This window comes from Brassica napus, chromosome C5 (genome assembly GCF_020379485.1).
Source record: "Brassica napus cultivar Da-Ae chromosome C5, Da-Ae, whole genome shotgun sequence".
NCBI lineage: Eukaryota > Viridiplantae > Streptophyta > Magnoliopsida > Brassicales > Brassicaceae > Brassica > Brassica napus.
Window position 1 is genome coordinate 22,162,214 of NC_063448.1, and position 20,056 is coordinate 22,182,269.

General features: G+C 37.4%; 2 protein-coding genes across 2 annotated transcripts; both read left to right on the forward strand.

Annotated features, from left to right (window-relative positions):
- The first annotated feature begins 2,028 nt into the window (after positions 1–2,028).
- LOC106410522 (BTB/POZ domain-containing protein At1g30440) lies at positions 2,029–5,323 on the forward strand. Its single transcript, XM_013851034.3, has 4 exons — positions 2,029–2,534; positions 2,713–2,782; positions 3,218–4,465; positions 4,542–5,323. The coding sequence occupies exons 1-4, from the start codon at positions 2,476–2,478 to the stop codon at positions 5,133–5,135; spliced, it is 1,971 nt and encodes a 656-aa protein (XP_013706488.1). The 5' UTR covers positions 2,029–2,475; the 3' UTR covers positions 5,136–5,323.
- A 1,974-nt stretch (positions 5,324–7,297) lies between these two features.
- On the forward strand, positions 7,298–19,773 carry LOC106410525 (receptor-like serine/threonine-protein kinase SD1-8). The gene is given in 8 exon segments (XM_048757051.1): positions 7,298–10,983; positions 15,769–16,370; positions 16,448–16,567; positions 16,660–16,829; positions 16,913–17,142; positions 17,210–17,437; positions 17,536–17,686; positions 17,776–19,773. Coding segments are annotated over 8 exon segments (2,592 nt in total). The 5' UTR covers positions 7,298–10,207; the 3' UTR covers positions 18,091–19,773.
- The last annotated feature ends 283 nt before the right edge of the window (positions 19,774–20,056 follow it).

Consider the following 20,056-nt stretch of genomic DNA (forward strand, 5'->3'; position numbering starts at 1 on the left):
CTTTTTAGTATTTTCACACATATTAAGAAAATACATTTAACTACCATAATAAATGTATTGTTTTCTGTAATTTTCAATTTTCAATAAATTTTAACCAATGGTAATTCAATAAAGTCAATTAATTTTCTTGAAGTTTATAATTTTTCATAGAAAACAAAAAAAATACATCTTTCTGAAACAAACGTTTTTTTTTAAGTATATCATTAAAGAACGGAGGGAGTATATAATAGTGATTATGGGTGGGCGTTCGGGTTTGTTTTCGGGTCTGTTTGGGAATTCGTGTTCGGTTCAGATCTTTGAGGATTCGGTTCGGATTCGGATAACTAATTTAAATTATTTTAAAAAAATTAAAATTTATTATATGATTTAATTTTTAAAAAATCTATATATAATATAATATATTTCATATAAATTTGAATAACATATGTCAGAGTACATAAGTTAACATATAAATTGGTTTGGTTTAAATATTTGGATAGAAAATTAATAATTATTTAAGTATTTTTGGAGTTTTGAGTATATTTTAACTATTTTAGATATTTATGTTTGATTATTTGTGTATATTTTCAAGTATTTAAACGAACTTAAAAGTATCATATATATTCTGGATGTTTTTATATATATTAAATCTAAAAATAATTAATATATAATATAATCATATAAATCTATTTTGGATACCCAAAATTTTTCGGTTCAGATCGGATTAGGTTTCAGTTCTTCAAATACCAAAATTTTGAATAATTCGGATATTTAATCAATTTCGGTTCGGATTTGGTACTACTTATTCAGATTGGGATCGATTCGGTTCATTGAATTCGAGTTTTTGCCCAATCCCATATAGTGGCATAAAAAACAAATAACATCATATTTTTTTTAAAAAATACATTAGCGCGGGTGCGCGGATGAAAATCTACTGGTTTAATATGGAGTCAATGCATAGTTAAAAGCCCGGACAAAACTTCAAAAATTCAAATGGTGTTTAGTTTTACTTAAACTCGTCGCAATAGTACAATTTAATGCATGAAATACTCATTAATTAATTAATTTATAAAAGTCTTTGGTGAGGAGAGTTGATGCAAAACTTCAAACCAACGATATCATAACCAGGATAGAAGTCAAACTTCACGTGGCCAAGCTGGTTATGGCTACGTCAGGAGGATTGAACGAGAAAAATCTTCGGACAACGAAGCTTCAGCCACATGCTTCGTTAGATAGATAATACGGACAAAATCCCATTCCATTCGTCACTAATAGTGGAGGAATAATTTGTTAATAAAATGTCTTCCATGATTTCTCTAAGTTCCGCTTATATCTATTTTTCTGTATGTCTATCTATATACATCACTATGATTTACTGATTATATGACATTAATGACCGTGAACTTTAATCCAGTGTTAATGTGAGTTTGCGTTTTAACTGTTACAAAAGTTGTCGTTATTTATTTATGCGCGTAGATGTGTGATTTTTCATTAAATACTTTTACAGTTTGATAAAAACACATTCGGCTAATAAAAGCACTAAAAATATATTAATACATAGTCGTAGATTAATACTAATAATACTCCTAACATTACAAACAATTAAGAAAAAGCAAATATTCGTTGTAAAATAAAAAATTATGATTTTCATAATAACCTTGCTCGCCCGCCAAAGATTAATGGGAAAGATTGGATTCTTTCGAGCAGAGATTAGGACATCACTAATCAAACCCCACACATGTACTAGACATTTTAATTACAAAACAAAGGTGTTGCTAAGTTCGAGAATCAACACAATGAGAGTGTGTTTGAAGACACAAAGGACCCCACATGAATTAGTAACTTTTATCTCCAAATCTCGAGATTTTCAAATGTCATCATCTCTTTCCTTTTATTTCACTATGGATTAAAAATAATTTGCAAATATAAAAGCAACCAATACGGAAATAATCAGTTAACTCTATTTTCTATTTTTCCTAAATTTAATAATTTTTCCATATCTTTCTTACAATAAAAATGTAATTATGGTCCCCCATAATATTCTCGTATAAAAGCTAACAAGAGAGAGTTGGTAAACTTCTCTGCTTAGCTGTTCTTGTCTAGCTGGGTTTCTGGCTTCTTTTTTTTCTTTTTTTTTCTCTTTTTATTTGTTTGGGGAAAACGTCTTTAATTTGGTGTTGCAGATAAGTATATTTAAGATTCTAACACATCGGGTCTGATTCTTTTGGGGGTTTAGGTTTTTAATTGCTGTGAGCTTACTGAATGAATGTGGAGAAAAGATGAAGCTTAAGTGTTTGTTGAAATGTCTATGAGTAGTGAAATTGATCTGTTTTGAGTAACTATCGATCTGGGATGGATCTAAAGTCTCTGTCTTTCTGACAAATTAGCAGTTTTTTTTTCTGGTTTGGTTTGGTTTGGTTTGGTTGCTGCTGTACTTTGGGTTTTGAGTTTGGGGGAGGCTTAGCTATTGTAGCTTCTTTGTGGAGGGGAGGAAGTATGGCTTGCATGAAGCTGGGATCCAAATCTGATGCTTTCCAGAGACAAGGCCAAGCTTGGTATTTTTATCTCTCTCTCTTTTTTTTGCTTCTTCTTGATTTTCAACTTCTAATGGCTCAGCTCAGCCTTTGACTGAATTTGAGACCTTTAGTCTCTGCATTACTCAGTCAAATCTTATTCCTTTGTCTGACTTTCTCTTCTTCATTTTTTTTTTTTTTTTTTTTTTGCTAATTGCAGGTTTTGCACAAGTGGACTTCCGAGTGATATTGTCGTTGAAGTTGGAGAGATGTCTTTCCATCTCCACAAGGTAAATTTGATTAGCTTAAACAATAAGACGAACACACTCTCTTCTGGTAATAGTAATTTGATTATCTTAAACAATAAGACAACACTCTCTCTTCTTGTAACGCAGTTGTTAAGTCCCCTTTATCTGTAATGAATATAGTCTTCTAGAATGTTATGCCCTTCTTTGGCACTGGGGAAATCTGGTCTGCTATTTATCAAACATGTGTTTAGTTTGTACTTTACTTTGTTGGACGCTGTAGTTGAAACTTTTGTTCACCAATGCAATATGCTGAACTCTCTTCTTATGCTTCCTACCAAAAGTCATTCGGGTTCTGGCAGTCCCTTTGTTTGTAAGGATGAGGGTTCTGACGCTTATTGTAGAAACCAGTCTCTACTAAGCCTCTTCTTCTTCGAGAAAGAATGTTGTATATTTTTTCTTATAACTTCTTGATCGCAGTTTCCTTTGCTCTCAAGAAGTGGAGTCATGGAAAGAAGGATCGCAAAAGCATCCAAAGAAGGCGATGATAACTGTCTCATCAAGATTTCCGATCTTCCCGGCGGAGACAAAACGTTTGAGCTAGTGGCCAAGTTCTGCTACGGCGTGAAGCTCGAGCTCACTGCTTCTAACGTCGTATACCTCAGATGCGCCGCTGAGCTTCTCGAGATGACGGAAGAGTATGGAGAAGGAAACCTAATCTCTCAAACCGAAACGTTTTTCAACCAAGTTGTCCTCAAAAGCTGGAAAGATTCAGTAAAAGCGCTTCAGAGCTGCGACGAGGTCCTCGAGTACGCCGATGAGTTAAACATTACCAAGAAGTGCATCGAGTCACTAGCCATGAGAGCATCCACAGACCCGAACTTGTTCGGCTGGCCAGTCGTGGAGCATGGTGGCGGGCCCATGCAGAGTCCAGGTGGCAGCGTTTTATGGAACGGGATAAGCACGGGGGCGAGACCTAGACAAACTAGCTCAGACTGGTGGTACGAGGATGCGTCCATGCTTAGCTTTCCTCTTTTCAAGAGACTCATCACAGTCATGGACTCCAGAGGCATAAGAGAAGACATCATCGCCGGTTCCTTAACCCACTACACAAGAAAACACTTGCCAGGCCTAAAAAGGCGACGCGGTGGCCCACCTGAATCCAGCGGCCGTTTCAGCACGCCTCTGAGCTCGGGGAGCGTACTCTCCGAAGAAGAGCAGAAGCGCTTGCTTGAAGAGACCGAGGAGCTTCTCCGCATGCAGAAAGGTTTGGTTCCGACCAAGTTTTTCGCCGACATGCTTAGAATCGCCAAGATTTTGAAAGCCAGTCCGAGCTGCGTAGCGAACTTGGAGAAGAGGATAGGGATGCAGCTTGACCAGGCGGCGTTGGAAGATCTTGTGATGCCTAGCTTTTCTCACACGATGGAGACTCTATACGACGTTGACTCTGTGCAGAGGATCTTGGACCATTTTCTTAGTACGGATCAGATTATGCCTGCTGACGTTGGCTCTCCTTGTTCTTCGGTGGATGATGGGAATGTAATCGGATCACCACGGTTAATAACACCAATGACAGCGGTTGCAAAGCTGATCGATGGGTATCTTGCTGAAGTGGCACCTGATGTCAATCTCAAGCTTCCAAAGTTCCAAGCTTTAGCTGCTTCTGTTCCTGAGTATGCTAGACTCTTGGATGATGGACTCTATCGTGCCATAGACATTTACCTAAAGGTAAGAACCCATTAATCTTGGTGTTTCTTTAACGCATACATATTAAGTTTGTTTTTTTTCTTTTGATGATTTGCAGCATCATCCTTGGTTAGCGGAAACAGAAAGAGAGAATCTTTGCAGGCTGTTAGATTGCCAGAAGCTCTCGTTAGAAGCTTGCACACACGCGGCGCAGAACGAGAGGTTACCTCTAAGAGTAATCGTCCAGGTCCTCTTCTTTGAGCAGCTTCAGCTCAGGACCTCTGTAGCTGGATGCTTCCTCGTTTCAGACAACCTTGATGGCGGATCAAGACAGTTAAGAAGCGGCGGATTTGCAGGAGGATCAACCGAAGGAGGAGGAGGATGGGCAACTGCAGTAAGAGAGAATCAAGTGTTGAAAGTTGGAATGGACAGTATGAGAATGAGGGTTTGTGAGTTAGAGAAAGAATGTTCCAATATGAGACAGGAGATTGAGAAGCTTGGTAAGACGACAAAAGGTGGTGGCGGCGGTGGTTCGGGAAGCGGTAGCAAAACGTGGTTTGGTATTAAGCTGAAGTCACATCAAATGTGCAGTGCTCAAGAAGGATCTGTGTCAAAGTCAAACAACGAGAATGTGAAGATAGAGAAGCTTAAGGATGTGAAAGAACGTCGTGGGAAGCATAAGAAAGCTTCGAGCATTAGTTCCGAGAGGTGATGAGTGGTAAAATTTCCACGGTTGAAACGTCAAGCTTTACCTACCGTCTTTGAGATTGGTTAGCTTTTACGAGCTTCCACTGTTGTAATGTGTGCATTGTAGTCAAGTGGTGCTTGCTCTCATGTTTTTTTTAACTGTCTATGTATCTTTGACGACCAACTTTTTTCTTGCATTCTTCTTTTCTTTTATTGGGAACTTAAAGAAATCAGAAAACAAAAAACAAAGAGGAGAAGATAAAGAATAGGAAGATTCAATGGTTAAGTATTGGTTTGTCTAATTTCAAAATTTCCAATGAAATAGTTAGTTTTGTAATGCAATACGTAAATAAGTCTGTAGAACAAACACAAGTTTATTTTTTTATAGACCTTTCCGGCTAGCTGAACGGTTCCGGAATGAACGCCTACGAACGTATTTAATGATACATAATGGATTAGCTACATACTATGTAATCCAAGTTTGAATTTTTTTTTAACTAACTCGAAGGTAAGATTATATATTAGTGGACTACCATTATAAACAACTCGATTGAAGTCCAAATTCAAACTGACAAAACAGTGAAAACTTAATTTGCTATAGATATTATTTATTAAACATAAGACATACAAATTTACGTAGTGTCCAAAAAATTACCACCAAACTTTTCTAAAAAACTAAGCCTTTTTTCAAAAAAAAAAAAAAACTTTTCTAAAAAACTATTTGTTTTCCACACGATATGAAGAATTTTTTTAGTAAAATCTCGTATAAGCTTTATCTTTTCTCTTACCTTAAGAAAAAGGCATGTCACTATTGTTAGATATTAAAATTTTCTGAAATGTAACTACCTTGCTTTCATATAAAAATTTATATAGCTATATCAACCAATATAAAATGGATAAGATCTTTCTAATTTTGATTCATAATATTTTTTTACCGATGAGATAAACTATAAACGAACTATAACCGTTTGGTTACCCAAATGTAGTTTAGTATAACAAATGGAATCCGCAGAAGAAAATTAGTTTTTGCCAAAGTAACAATACAAATTAATCCAGTTATAAGTGATGTTTCAGTAAAAAAAAAAGAGAATTTCCTTATGATATCCCTAAAAATGTTTTGTCAAAAATATAGTCTCAAAAGATTAAAATAACAAAAAATTTCGAAAAAAGTAAATATACACTTATAATCCTAAGGTTAATTAATCTAAACTTATAATTTATAGTTAAGAGTGAGGGTTTTGGGAGTGATGTTTAAATTTTTTTAAAAAAAAAAAAAAATTAAAAATAGATTCAAAAGCATTTTTGAATTTTTTTTAAAAAAATTGAATTTAAAAAATTCATTTTTTTGAAAATTTGACTCTCTTATAAAATTTTCAAATTTGAAAACATATAATTCAAAACTATAAAAAATTATTTTTTATTTATTTATATTTATATATCTAGGAAATAAATGTCTTTTACCTATTTAATGAGATATTTTGGCAAGTTTAATCTTTGTGAACTTTTTTGTGACAATTTTTTTAAAAATAGTCTAGTTGATAGAATTGCCCATAAAAAACGCTGATAGTTTACATATTTGTTGAATTATTTTTAGTGTATGATATATATTTGTTTATAAGATATTTATCTTCATTACTTTCTGTAATAACTTTGTAAACATAATTATATATTAATAAAATTATTAACCCGGGAAAAACAAAAATTAAAAGAAAAAAGATCTAGAAGGACATTTCAGAAGTTAGGGAAAAGATCTAGAAGGATTATTATTTATTAAGGGCATGACTGGTGTAACCGCATCGGTTGCGATCGCGGAAGTTTGCGGATGCGGATGGTTGCGGTTTTAAAAGATTTGTACGACTGGTACTGCGGTTAGAAATTGGTGCATTTGCGGGATACTTATGACTGGTTAACCACCAAATACAATAGTGGTTAAATAATAAATTAACAATATTTACATTTTATATAATTATAAAAATATCAAACATCATAATATTATAATAAATATAAAAATTATATTTTTAAATTTTTTAAAATTATTGAAATTATTGAAAATATTTTTATTTTTAAAATTTATAATATAAATTAAAATATAATAGATATATTTTTCTGATTTATATTATTTCAATTTAAAATTTTTATTTTTATTTTTGTATTTATATTTTTTTTTTTTAAAGAAAAAGAAATTTATCATCCCGCAACCGCAAACGCTAGCTGGAACCAGCTTTTGAATTTAAGAGGCTTGAAGTGGTATAGAGCAGTTTGAATGATTGTTGCAAAACACCAACAACCGCTACAAACCGCAAAAGCTGCGTTTGCGGATGGTAGCAGGGAAACCAGTCATGCCCTAACCCGGTAGAAACGTAAGTAAGACTTCATATACCCGAGTCTTGAATGCCAAAGATTAATCTTATTTGGTTCTGCGTTTCTAAGATTTGCTTATGCCTTTGACAATGTTCTTTTTTATTTTTTACAACAAAAGGCCAAAACGAAACTAAGTTGATTCCTAATCCAAGAGCCACCTCGGGGGAAATGAGTCAACATAAACCATAGCAAAAGGCTGATTCTAGCACCTCGTGCCAGCTTATCCGCCATTGTATTTTGTGCCCTCGGAATATGTTGAATAGTAAAGGGATGAAAAAATTCCTTACATCGCAGAAACTCCTCTATGTGTGTAGTGAACGCCGGCCATTCTGTTGGTGTAGACACCATCTTCACCAGATAAGAGCAGTCAGTTGCAAACACCACTTCAGAGATTTGTAAGGTCTTCATGCACTTCATTGCCCATATCAAAGTTTCACATTCAGCATGTAAAGGTGATAGACTCTTGCGAATAGACATTGCACCCATCATAGTATCAGTTGATCCACCTTTTTTGACAATGTTCCTTGTAGGTAATATAATTATTCCTTATAATTTTCAGTTATTACCTTCTCTCCATCCTTGTAAACTTCAATCTTAAAGTCTCCTCCGTGTATGTGCAACAAGCCTTCTCTAGCATGCCATATGAGATGAGATTTGTACTCATATTTGGCATGTAAAGTACTTCGGTGAGTATAACTTCTTTTCCATCACAATTTATGATTTGAATATACCAATGTCTTTGACATCACAATGCATATTGTTTGCCATCAAACCTTATACCATCTTCCACTTCCTTGAAGTCAAACAAAACATCTCTTTGTGATGATATGTAATAAGCATTCCGAGTCAAGAACCCACTCCTCCTTCGTCTCGTGAACACTCGCAGTTAGCACCAGTGGCTGCTTGGTTTCAGACACCACATTGGCTGAATCTATAGCTGATGACTGTTTGTTATGTCTTTATGGACACTCTCTCTTCGACTGACCAGCTTTTCTGCAAATAAAGCATCCAATCTTTTAGTTTTTATTGTACCTTGGCCTTTATTTCCATCGTTCATCTCTAGACTTTTATCTTCCTCTTCCCTAGCAGTTTTCATTCTTGTCAAGTCTTTCATTCAATCTTCATCTTGATTTTACGTACAAGCCTTCTGAATCTGACATGCTTTTGTTCAACAGTCTTTCAATTCAATCTCTTTAGAGTAAGCATATGTCTTCATAAATAATCTATTTTTCATAAGATCTCGTATTTTCAAACACTTAAAACATTTTTTCCATCTTCGCTAGATAAGTTTTGATTCCAACTTATCTCTTTTGTAGATCCAATGGATGTAGAGATCATCAAGACCATACGGCCGTCAATCACAGGAGTTAGTGATTCTACTATTTGGATCCATACAAATGATGACCAATATTCAGCCAAATCAGGTTATAAATTTTTACGAAATTTCTGTCTACATCAAGATAAGCCAAATACTGGCAATGTAGATAGAAACCTCTTGAGTGATGCTTGTAGTAGTATTTGGAAACTAGATGCTCCACCAAAGATTAAACATTTTTGGTGGAAAGTAGCTCATAATTCAATCTCTACTGAAGAGAACTTGCACAAAAGAAAAATGGTGGGAGATAACACATGTCAATTGTGTGGTGAACATCTGGAGACAACAAACCATCTGATCTTCCAATGCAGAAACAACAAGGAAATATGGAACATGACACCATCTATCCAAATACCAGGTGACAACTTACTACGTAACTCATTATTAGAAAACGTAAGCATACTGCTTACCCTCGGTAATGGAAAGAGAAAGCCCATACCTGATGTTATCAATCAGGCACTGATAGACTATAATAAAATCTGGAAAAATACATCAGAGGCAAATGAGTTACAAGTTGAGCTACCTGAAAGCTATACTATTACTGCCCCGAAAAGATGTAGCAGCATTGATGATATAATTATAAAAGCTAATACTTTGTGATGCTTTGTAGATGGTTCTTGGACGTCACCAAAGGACAAGGCTGGAATTGGTTGGGCTCTATTCAATTCTGAAGCAAAAGTTATATTGGAAGGAAACGCAGCAATAGAACCAGTCAATTCTCCACTAGAAGCTGAAGCTGAAGCATTGAGAATGGCGATAATAAAATTGAGGAAGCTAAGATATTACACAGTCACCTTCTATGGAGATTCCTCTGATCTTTATGATACAATCTCAAAACAATCTCATCAAGCTTGCCACATCACTTCGAAAGGAACTCATTGTCCAACTCACATGAAAGATATTGCCAGTCTGGCAAGAGGGAACGAATACAACTTTTGCTTCCAAAAGATTGAAAAGTCTCGTAATGTTGTTGCAGATAAATTAGCTAAAGAGGGGTAGGATTACAAACTCAAATTATGTTGTAAGTTGGAAAAACAATATGTAACATTTACTAATGTTTAATAGTAAGGTTGACAAAAAAAAAGGTTTCGATTCCGACAAAAATAAGACCACATATTATTAAAATACTACCTTTCTTTTTTATTTTTGAAATAAAATACTACTTTTCAAAGGTCACGAGTACAAATTTTTTTCAGATGTAGACGAGAAGACCAAGACAATAAAGCCCAAAACAGACGTCAAGAAAAATAAGGGAGCTAAAAAAGCGAATGTGAACTAAATTTATATTACACAGCAAATTTCTCCGAAGATTAAAAAAAAAAAAAATCTCATATATATTTATTCTCAACAAAGAAGGATAAATGATAAAGAAAAGGTTAAGTACTAAACAAAGAAAGTGGCATTCAAAAATGAACGGTGTACCAAACTTCCACCATTGTTACACCTTCGTTTTAGTCTTAGTACTACTGTTCCCAGTTTTTTCTGTCTCTACAAACACTTTGTCGGCAAAAGAGTCTCTGACAATCTCAAGCCACAATACTATTGTGTCTCCTTCTCATATCTTCGAACTCGGTTTCTTCAAGCTCCCGTCAAATTCTGGATGGTATATCGGCATTTGGTACAAGGTAATCTCTAAGACTAAGAGAACCTACGTATGGGTTGCAAACAGAAACAGCCCTCTCTCAAGTCCCATGGGAACTCTCAAAATCTCCGATAATAATCTTGTCATTTTGGACATATCCAATACTACTACACCTGTTTCTGTTTGGTCCACGAATCTGACCAGAGGAGATATTAAATCTCCGGTTATCGCAGAGCTTCTCGATAACGGTAACTTCGTGCTCAGAGACTCCAACAACAACAAGCCAGATGGAATCTTGTGGCAGAGTTTCGATTTTCCGACAGATACTTTACTCCCCGAGATGAAACTAGGTTGGGATCGTAAAACAGGATTCAACAGACTACTTAGATCTTGGAGAAGTCCAGATGATCCATCAAGCGGCGATTACTCGTTCAAAATGGAAACCAAAGGGTTCCCTCAGATTTTTCTATGGAAGAGCGACTCGAGGCGGCTGTATCGAAGCCGTCCATGGAACGGAGTCCGGTTCAGTGACGCACCGGAGATGCAACCATTTAACTGTTAAGGATACACAATATTCTCACATTCATTGTTTCAATAACTCTCGTGTACTCTTTAGGAAGTTTCTGTATCTAGCTAACCCTAGCTCTCCTCTCTTGTACAATATAAATACTCTTGTAATGTCCTTAGTGATTAATAAGAAAGATCTTCTTCTCACATGGTATCAGAGCAATCATCGATACCCTAAACCTGTTTTTTTTTAACGGCCGCATATCTCTCCTTTCTCTCTTCTCCTATCTCTAAATCTCATCTTCTTCTTCTCAAAACTACTCAGACATCATGTCTGCAAGAACAGCCGAAATAGTAGATCCCACCATGCCCACGCTGCTTAACATCAATATGAGTAACATCATCAAACTCTCTTCTAGCAACTACATGATGTGGAGTTTGCAAGTTCGAGCTCTTCTCGACGGCTACGATCTAGCAAGCTTCATTGACTCAACTGTCTTACCACCACTCCCCACGGTGGAAATCGCTGGTGTCTCATCTGCAAACCCAGCCTACACCAAGTGGAAGCGTCAAGACCGGTTGATCTACAGTGGCCTCATTGGATCAATCACAGAAACCGTGCAGCCTCTCGTCTCCACATCAAAGACATCCTCTGACATCTGGAACACACTGGCCGTGACCTACAATAAACCCAGCAGAGGCCATATACAACAACTCAAACTTCAACTCAAGCACTGGACCAAAGGATCCAAAACAGTTGATGAATATGTGCAAGGATTCATCACACGGTTTGATCAACTTGCCTTGTTAGGCAAACCAATTGATCGAGAAGACCAGCTTGAGTACATTCTTGGAGGACTTCCTGAGGACTACAAAGCTATCTCAGACCAACTCGAAGGAAGAGACATGACGCCTTCTCTGACAGAGGTCCATGAGAAACTTCTGAACCGAGAAGCCAAACTCATTGCTCTTTCTCCCACCACCACCACTGTGCTTCCCATAACAGCAAATGCAGCGTCTCATCAATCTCCAGGGCGCCAACAATACAATCAACGTCAGTCTCAACCCTGGAACAAGACCTCACAGAACTCCAAATTTACTCACAACAAAGACAAGCAACCTAGGGCTATCAAGGAGGGAATCAAGGAAACTATCAAAGAGGTTACCAGGGCCGATGTCAGTTGTGTGGAGTTCAGGGCCACAGTGCAAAGAGATGTCCGCAGCTTGGTGGTCGAAACAGCACATACATGCCGCCAACCAATCCTCCCTGGCAACCGCGTGCACACATGGCGCTCTCTTTTCCATCTGAAGCAGCTTGGCTCATGGACAGTGGTGCCACTCATCACATGACAAGCGACCTCAGCAACTTAGCACTCCACCAGCCCTATCACGGCGACGACTCTGTCCTCATCGGGGATGGCTCTGGTTTGTCTATAACACACACTGGTTCACTGTCTTTTCCTGCATTAAACCGATCTCTTTCCCTGCATAATGTTCTCTGCGTTCCTCATATACACAAAAACCTCATATCTGTCTATCGCCTTTGTAACTCTAACAAAGTGTCCGTTGAATTTTTTCCTGCGCACTTTCAGGTGAAAGATCTTTACTCGGGAATCCCGTTGCTCCAAGGCAAGACCAAGGGTGATCTGTACGAGTGGCCAGTTTCCTCCTCAACCATCAACTCTGTACGAGTGGCCAGTTTCCTCCTCAACCATCAACTCTTTTTTCTCTGCTTCAACTTCAAAACATTCTCTAGACCAATGGCACCTACGCCTTGGTCACCCTTCTCTTGATGTTTTAAAAACTATTGTTTCAGATTTTTCTCTACCATATACAAGTTCTCTATCAAAATCTACTCTCTGTTCTGATTGTTCCATCAATAAAAGCCACAAATTGCCTTTCTTCAAACATACTGTTACTTCAAATCGACCCCTTCAATACATTTTTTCTGATGTCTGGACTTCTCCCATCTTGTCTATTGACAATTACAAATACTATCTAGTCCTAGTTGATCACTATACCCGCTATACCTGGCTCTACCCACTCAGAACAAAGTCTCAAGTAAAAGATACCTTTCTGGCGTACAAGGAACTCGTTGAAAATCACTTTCAAACTCGGATTGGCACACTATATTCTGACAATGGAGGAGAGTTCATCGCACTTAGGTCATACTTGGCTCAACACGGAATCGAACATCTCACTTCTCCGCCTCACACTCCAGAACACAATGGCATGTCCGAGAGGAAGCACAGACATATTATAGAGACGGCTCTTACCTTAATGTCACGAGCTGGAATGTCCAAACGTTACTTGACCTATGCTGTCAATGCCGCGGTCTATCTCATCAATCGGATGCCGTCGCCGGTGACAGAGATGCTATCTCCGTTTCAGAAACTGTTCAACAAGTCGCCCAACTACGCCAAGCTCCGTGTCTTTGGTTGTCTCTGCTTCCCCTGGCTGAGACCGTACACAAAACACAAACTTGAGAACCGCTCAACTCCCTGCGTTTTCCTTGGCTACTCTCTCAGCCAGAGCGCTTATCTCTGTCTTCAACAAGCTACAGGCCGAGTTTATGTTTCACGTCATGTGCAGTTCGATGAAACCACATTCCCGTTCACTCAATCGACTTCCCCGAAACCGGATCCTCCCACTCCTCTCGCTCAATCCAATCATCCTCCTGTCTCTTTTGTTCCATTGAATTCGCCACTCAACAGCTCACCTTCGGTCGTACCAGGATTCCCGGCTACAGATCTTCCACCGCAACAGTCGCATGAAGAAACTAACGACAACAATGGCGATTCTCAGGTATGTCCTTCTAAACCCACCTCTCCATCGCCAGGCCCAACAACAACACCTAACTCTTCGGCCCATCAAAACCCAACAATCTTAAACCCACCAACTTTGGCCCACACAAACCCAAACACCACACAAGCCCAAATTAATCCTCCACCTGAAACCCATAGCCCTCCTCCCCGACAAACAGACACCTCTCCTCTGTCTCCAACAGTTGATAATCCCCAACCCCCACCGCAAAGCCACCATCCAATGACCACTCGTCGTAAAAACAATATACAGAAACCCAAAACCAAACTTAACCTCACAGCCACAACCTCTAACCTCTTCCCTCCCGAACCTCAGACAGTGAATCAGGCCCTTAAAGACAAAATTTGGCGAGGATCGATGTCTCAGGAACTGGATGCCTTTGCTGCAAATCAGACCTATGATCTTGTTCCGAGACCACAAGATAAGAATGTGGTAGGTTGCAGATGGCTTTATAAAAACAAATACTCACGTTGTGGTACGCGTCGCAGGTGTAAATCGAGGCTTGTAGCCAAGGGCTACACTCAACAATATGGTCGGGACTATACAGACACCTTCAGTCCCGTCATCAAATCCACAACAATCCGTCTGATTCTTGACATTGCTGTCTCCAAAAGCTGGCCAATACAACAACTCGATGTTAACAATGCGTTCCTACAAGGAACATTGGATGAAGAGGTTTACATGGAACAACCACCGGGCTTCATAGACAAAGATCATCCTCACCATGTATGTCGCCTTCGCAAAGCTGTGTATGGACTCAAACAGGCTCCTCGTGCCTGGTATGTCGAGCTCACAACATTCCTCCTCCGGCTGGGGTTCAAGAATTCACTCGCAGATACCTCCTTGTTTGTCCTCCAGCGTGGCTCTGAAGTTGTCTATCTCCTTGTTTATGTCGACGATATTCTCGTCACTGGCAATAGCAAAACCGGCATCAGTCTAGTGCTCAAACAACTTGCAGAGAGGTTCTCCATGAAAGACCCCGAAGATCTGAATTACTTCTTAGGGATTGAAGCGCATCGGACAGCAAAAGGCTTACATCTTTCACAAAGGAAATACATTCATGATCTCTTGCATCGTCATGGCATGACCGACGTCAAACCAGTCAGTACTCCTATGGCCTCTACACCCAAACTAACGCTCAGCACAGGGCATTCACTCGCTGAGCCAAAAACATATCGCCGGCTAGTAGGCAGCCTGCAATACCTTGCATTCACACGTCCAGATGTGGCCTATGCGGTGAATCGTCTCTCACAGTACATGCATCAACCAACAGATGCACATTGGCAGGCTGCAAAGCGTGTCCTACGATACCTTGCCGGCACCATTGATCACGGTATCTTCTTCTCTGCTTCAAATCCCCTTACGCTACATGCCTTTTCCGACGCAGATTGGGCAGGAGATTCAGACGATTATGTCTCCACCAATGCTTATGTTGTATACTTAGGGAAAACACCTGTCTCATGGTCAGCTAAAAAGCAAACGGGTGTGGCTCGCTCCTCTACGGAAGCTGAATATCGATCAGTTGCCAATGCCTCTGCTGAAATTCGCTGGATCTGCAACATTCTCACCGAACTAGGCCTGACGTTACAAGCACCCCCAGTTGTTTACTGCGACAATCTCGGTGCAACTTTCCTCTGTGCAAATCCAGTGTTCCATACTAGGATGAAGCATGTAGCACTAGACTACCACTTCATCAGAGGTCAGATACAACATGGTATGCTGCGCGTTGCTCACATAAACACTAAGGACCAGCTTGCCGATGCTTTAACAAAGCCCCTGAACCGAGCACAGTTTCATCATTTACGTAACAAGATTGGAGTTGTTTCCCCACCTCCATCTTGAGGAGGCATGTTAAGGATACACAATATTCTCACATTCATTGCAATAACTCTCGTGTACTCTTTAGGAAGTTTCTGTATCTAGCTAACCCTAGCTCTCCTCTCTTGTACAATATAAATACTCTTGTAATGTCTTTAGTGATTAATAAGAAAGATCTTCTTCTCACATTAACGACTTGGTTCTTAATTTCAGAGTGAGTAATGAAGAGGTGACTTACTCATTCCAAATCACCAAAGACAACATTTACTCGATATTTACCTTAAGCAGCAAGGGGTTATTAGAACGATTTACTTGGAATGAGACAGAACATAACTGGCACCAGTTTTGGCACGCACCAAAAGACCAATGCGATCAGTACAAAGTGTGTGGGAGTTACAGTTACTGCAACTCGAAAAAATCGCCGGTTTGTCAATGTATTAAAGGGTTTGAGCCAGAACCAATGTATCCGGTGGTATTGGGGTTAAGAAACAGGTCGGGTGGGTGCGCGAGGCAGACGCAGGTGAGCTGCGACGGCCGAGATGGGTTTGTGCAGTTGAAGAATATCAAATTGCCGGATTCAATGGAGGCCAGTGTGGACAGAAGGATTGGAGTTAAAGAATGTAAAGACAGATGCCTTAAAGATTGTAGTTGTACGGCGTTTGCCAATAGGGACATCCATCGTGGTGGGTGGGGTTGCATGACTTGGACCGGTGAGCTTGTGGATATCCGGAGTTACACCAAGACAAGTCAGGATCTTTACGTGAGAGTCGTCAGACAGGCAGCTGCTGATCAAGGTTACTTCCTTCTCCTCTGAAAGTCAAAAGTGATTGGTCATGATAATAGGGGTTGGTATCTCTTTTCCCTATTTCAGATGACAAGAGTAAGAAAAGTGCAAAAGTTATAGGTTCAAGTATTGGAGTCAGCATGTTGCTTGTTTTAAGTTTCATTATCTATGGCTTTCGTATGTGGAAGCAGAAGCGATCATCTATTGGTAAAGCATTAACTACTCTCAGTTCCCTTTATTTTTGTCTGAAAACTTTGGTAATCATCCATACATCTTGACTGTTTTTGGTGTATCTGAAGATTTTCCGATGAAAGAAGCTCTACTATCAAGTATGGGACACATATCTAGAGAAAATAAAACAGAGGACCTTGAATTGCCGTTGATGGAGTTTGATGCTATTGCCACTGCCACTGACAATTTTTCTGATGCCAACAAGCTCGGTCAAGGTGGTTTCGGTATAGTTTACAAGGTAAAAGAGGATTGAAAACTTATTTTAAAATCTCTCAGTTGGACAAGAATTCACCTTTCCTTCATTGAGATGTGTGCTAGCAGGGCAGGTTACTTGACGGCAAAGAAATTGCAGTGAAGAGACTGTCAAAAACGTCAGTTCAAGGGAACGATGAGTTCATGAACGAGGTGAGACTGATTGCAAGGCTTCAGCACATAAACCTTGTTCGTCTTCTTGGATGTTGCGTTAATAAGGATGAGAAGATGTTGATCTATGAGTACTTGGAGAATCTAAGCTTTGATTCGCATCTCTTTGGTTAGTGACTCAAAAACAACTTTATTTAAAACAATATATATATAACATTTTTGGAAACAATTAACATTGTGGTCGATTTTTCAGACGCGCTCTAACTTAGACTGGAAAAAGAGATTTGACATTGTTAATGGTATTGCTAGAGGACTTCTCTATCTTCATCAAGATTCACGGTTTAGGGTTATCCATAGAGACTTGAAAGCAAGTAACGTCTTGCTTGATAAAGATATGACTCCAAAGATCTCAGATTTTGGGATGGCCAGGATCTTTGGACGGGATGAGACAGAAGCTAACACGAGGAAGGTGGTCGGAACTTAGTAAGCTATATCATTCTCTAAAACAACAAAATGCTTTTACCGTTTTAAAACCAAAAAAAAAAAAAAATGAATACCAATTTAATTTTCGTTATGCACAGTGGCTACATGTCTCCTGAATATGCAATGTACGGGAAGTTCTCAATGAAGTCAGATGTTTTCAGCTTTGGGGTCTTACTTCTTGAGATTATAAGTGGCAAGAGGAACAATTCATTCTACGACTCGGACCGTGACCTTAATCTTCTCAGTTTTGTAAGAATAAAACCTCCCTAAGTTGATATTGCTTTCACGCTCAACATTTGATGATAACACTAAGAAAAGTAATCGATCTATATGCATAGGTGTGGAGATATTGGAAGAAAGGAAAAGGCCTAGAGATCGCAGATCCGGTAATTGTAGATTGGTCATCATCAACTTTTCGGCCGCATGAAATCTTAAGATGCATACAAATTGGTCTCTTGTGTGTTCAAGAAAGTGCGGACGACAGACCAATGATGTCGTCGGTAGTTTTGATGTTTGGAAGCGAAACAACGGCTATTCCTCAGCCTAAAACTCCCGGTTTTTGCGCAGGGAAAAGTCCCTCTGATAGTAAACAGCGTGAATATAGATCCTGGACAGTGAACCAAATCACTCTCTCGATCCTTGATGCTCGGTAATTTCAAAGTTTTCTAGCCGATCTGTTAATACGCAAGTCTCTGTTAAGTCCCAGTAGCTAAGTTACAACTTCAACTATTGTATCATTATCACTGCCAATGCTTTTGGTATGAACGTTCCACGTAAAGCACAAAAATCAGAATAAAAGCTTCTTCTAGTCTTAATATCTTTTAGAGATTAAGATTAATTTTTTCAAAGTTATTTTCATCAACAATAGAAACCCTTATCTAGATTTTTTTAAAACACTTAATCAACCCTTAACTAAAAAGAAAAATATTTAAACATATAAAAAATAATGGTGTGTAGATTCAGATTCAGTTTGAGTCTATTCGGGGTTTAGAGCTTCCGGGATTAGAGATTTACACACCATTCATATATTTAAAAATTTTGGTTCCAATTTGATTAGAGTTTTTTGCGGGTTTGGTTCGAATTTGGATACATGTTTAAATTATGTAAACAAATTAAATCTATAGTATATAAAAGTTGAGGTTATAAGCAGGGCCGACCCTGACGGCTTAGAAGCAAACAATTTTTTTTGGCTCGTTATCTCAATAAATGAAAAATATAGTGAAAATGCAACGGCTTGATTTGAATTCACCACCTGAAAATATCCAAACAGGAGTTGTAACCAAAGCTAAATATTATCTTCTGTTATTATTGGTCCCTAAAAGTAATTAATCTAACTAGATTCTTTTTCCGCGCTACGCGCGGATTATGTATTTTAAATTAGTATAATTATATAATGTTTTGATTAGTTTTTGTTTTATTTTATATTTAGTGTATTGTTTTTTTTCTTTTTGCATGGCTAGTTTTCCCAATATTAACTTAATAAGTTATTATTTGCGTAAGTGTTTTTGGTTGGTCGGTCTCTAAATTTTCTTCAATAATTTTATTGATGTTTTATTTTTTTCAATAATTTTATTGATGTTTATTTTTTTAATATTTTAACATAATTTAGAATTAATAAACCGGTATTCTGAAGCTGCAAACAACATCAATAGTGGTGTTATAGTAAATTTTTGTTTCAAATATTGAAGCGAGTAATAATTTTCACATACTTTCATGGTAATTCATATTTTAAATTTAATCATATTTTTCATATGTAAATTATTGCATCAAACAGGGGAGATTAGTTTTTATTTGACCAGTTTAACTTAATATTTTCATTGTTTTGTGCTTGGTTTATTGATATAAAATGGGGAATTTAATTTCATTTTCTTCTTTATTGTTAGACAGAGTCTTTTTTTTTTGTAAAATATGTTTTATTATGTAAAGCGAAAATATAATAGTACTTATCACTACAAAATAAAATATTTTAGGTTATTTTCTGTTATATTTTGTAAATTTAATAATACGATCTGTATATATGACTTTCAACATAGTTTAAAATGATCAAAAAATTCATCATAAGTAAATGCATCGGAATAACAATTGTTTGATAATGCACTTCAAAGTATTATTATAGGTTTTGGAGTTTTCTTTGGAGTTGATTGTTGAATAATAGTCTCAGAACTGAGACTATTTTTATTCATTTCATGGTGTAATATTGAGTTTAATAAAAGATAATAATTTAAAACATACACCAAATAAAAAAACATGTAAAATATAATATTATATAATAATATTCAATATTTTAAAAATAGATAAATAATGTATATGTTAAAGAAATTAAAAAGCGATTTCAAATCTTAAATAATTGAATTGGTTATTTATATCTATCTGGTTTTTAGACCGGCAAATTTAAGTAACATATCTTTTTGAAACAGAAAATAGATTAAATATTTTATCTGTATTTTAATTTTTGTATATTGTCTGTATGTTTTTTGTTTTTTTAATTATAATCTTGATGATAATAGAGTAAATAATTTCTACTTTTTGGTGGTAGACTTATGAATGGATTAAAAATTTGCTAAATAAATATAGAGAAAAAGTAGTGTACGAACCAAGAATTTTTGGAAGAATAAATTT

Excerpts from the sequence above, each read along its gene's own strand:
- LOC106410522 (XM_013851034.3), top strand. The coding sequence starts at position 2,476 with ATGGCTTGCATGAAGCTGGGATCCAAATCTGATGCTTTCCAGAGACAA. Across the intron at positions 2,535-2,712 it reads CAGAGACAAGGCCAAGCTTG|GTTTTGCACAAGTGGACTTC; the intron begins GTATTTTTATCT and ends TGCTAATTGCAG. Across the intron at positions 4,466-4,541 it reads CCATAGACATTTACCTAAAG|CATCATCCTTGGTTAGCGGA; the intron begins GTAAGAACCCAT and ends GATGATTTGCAG.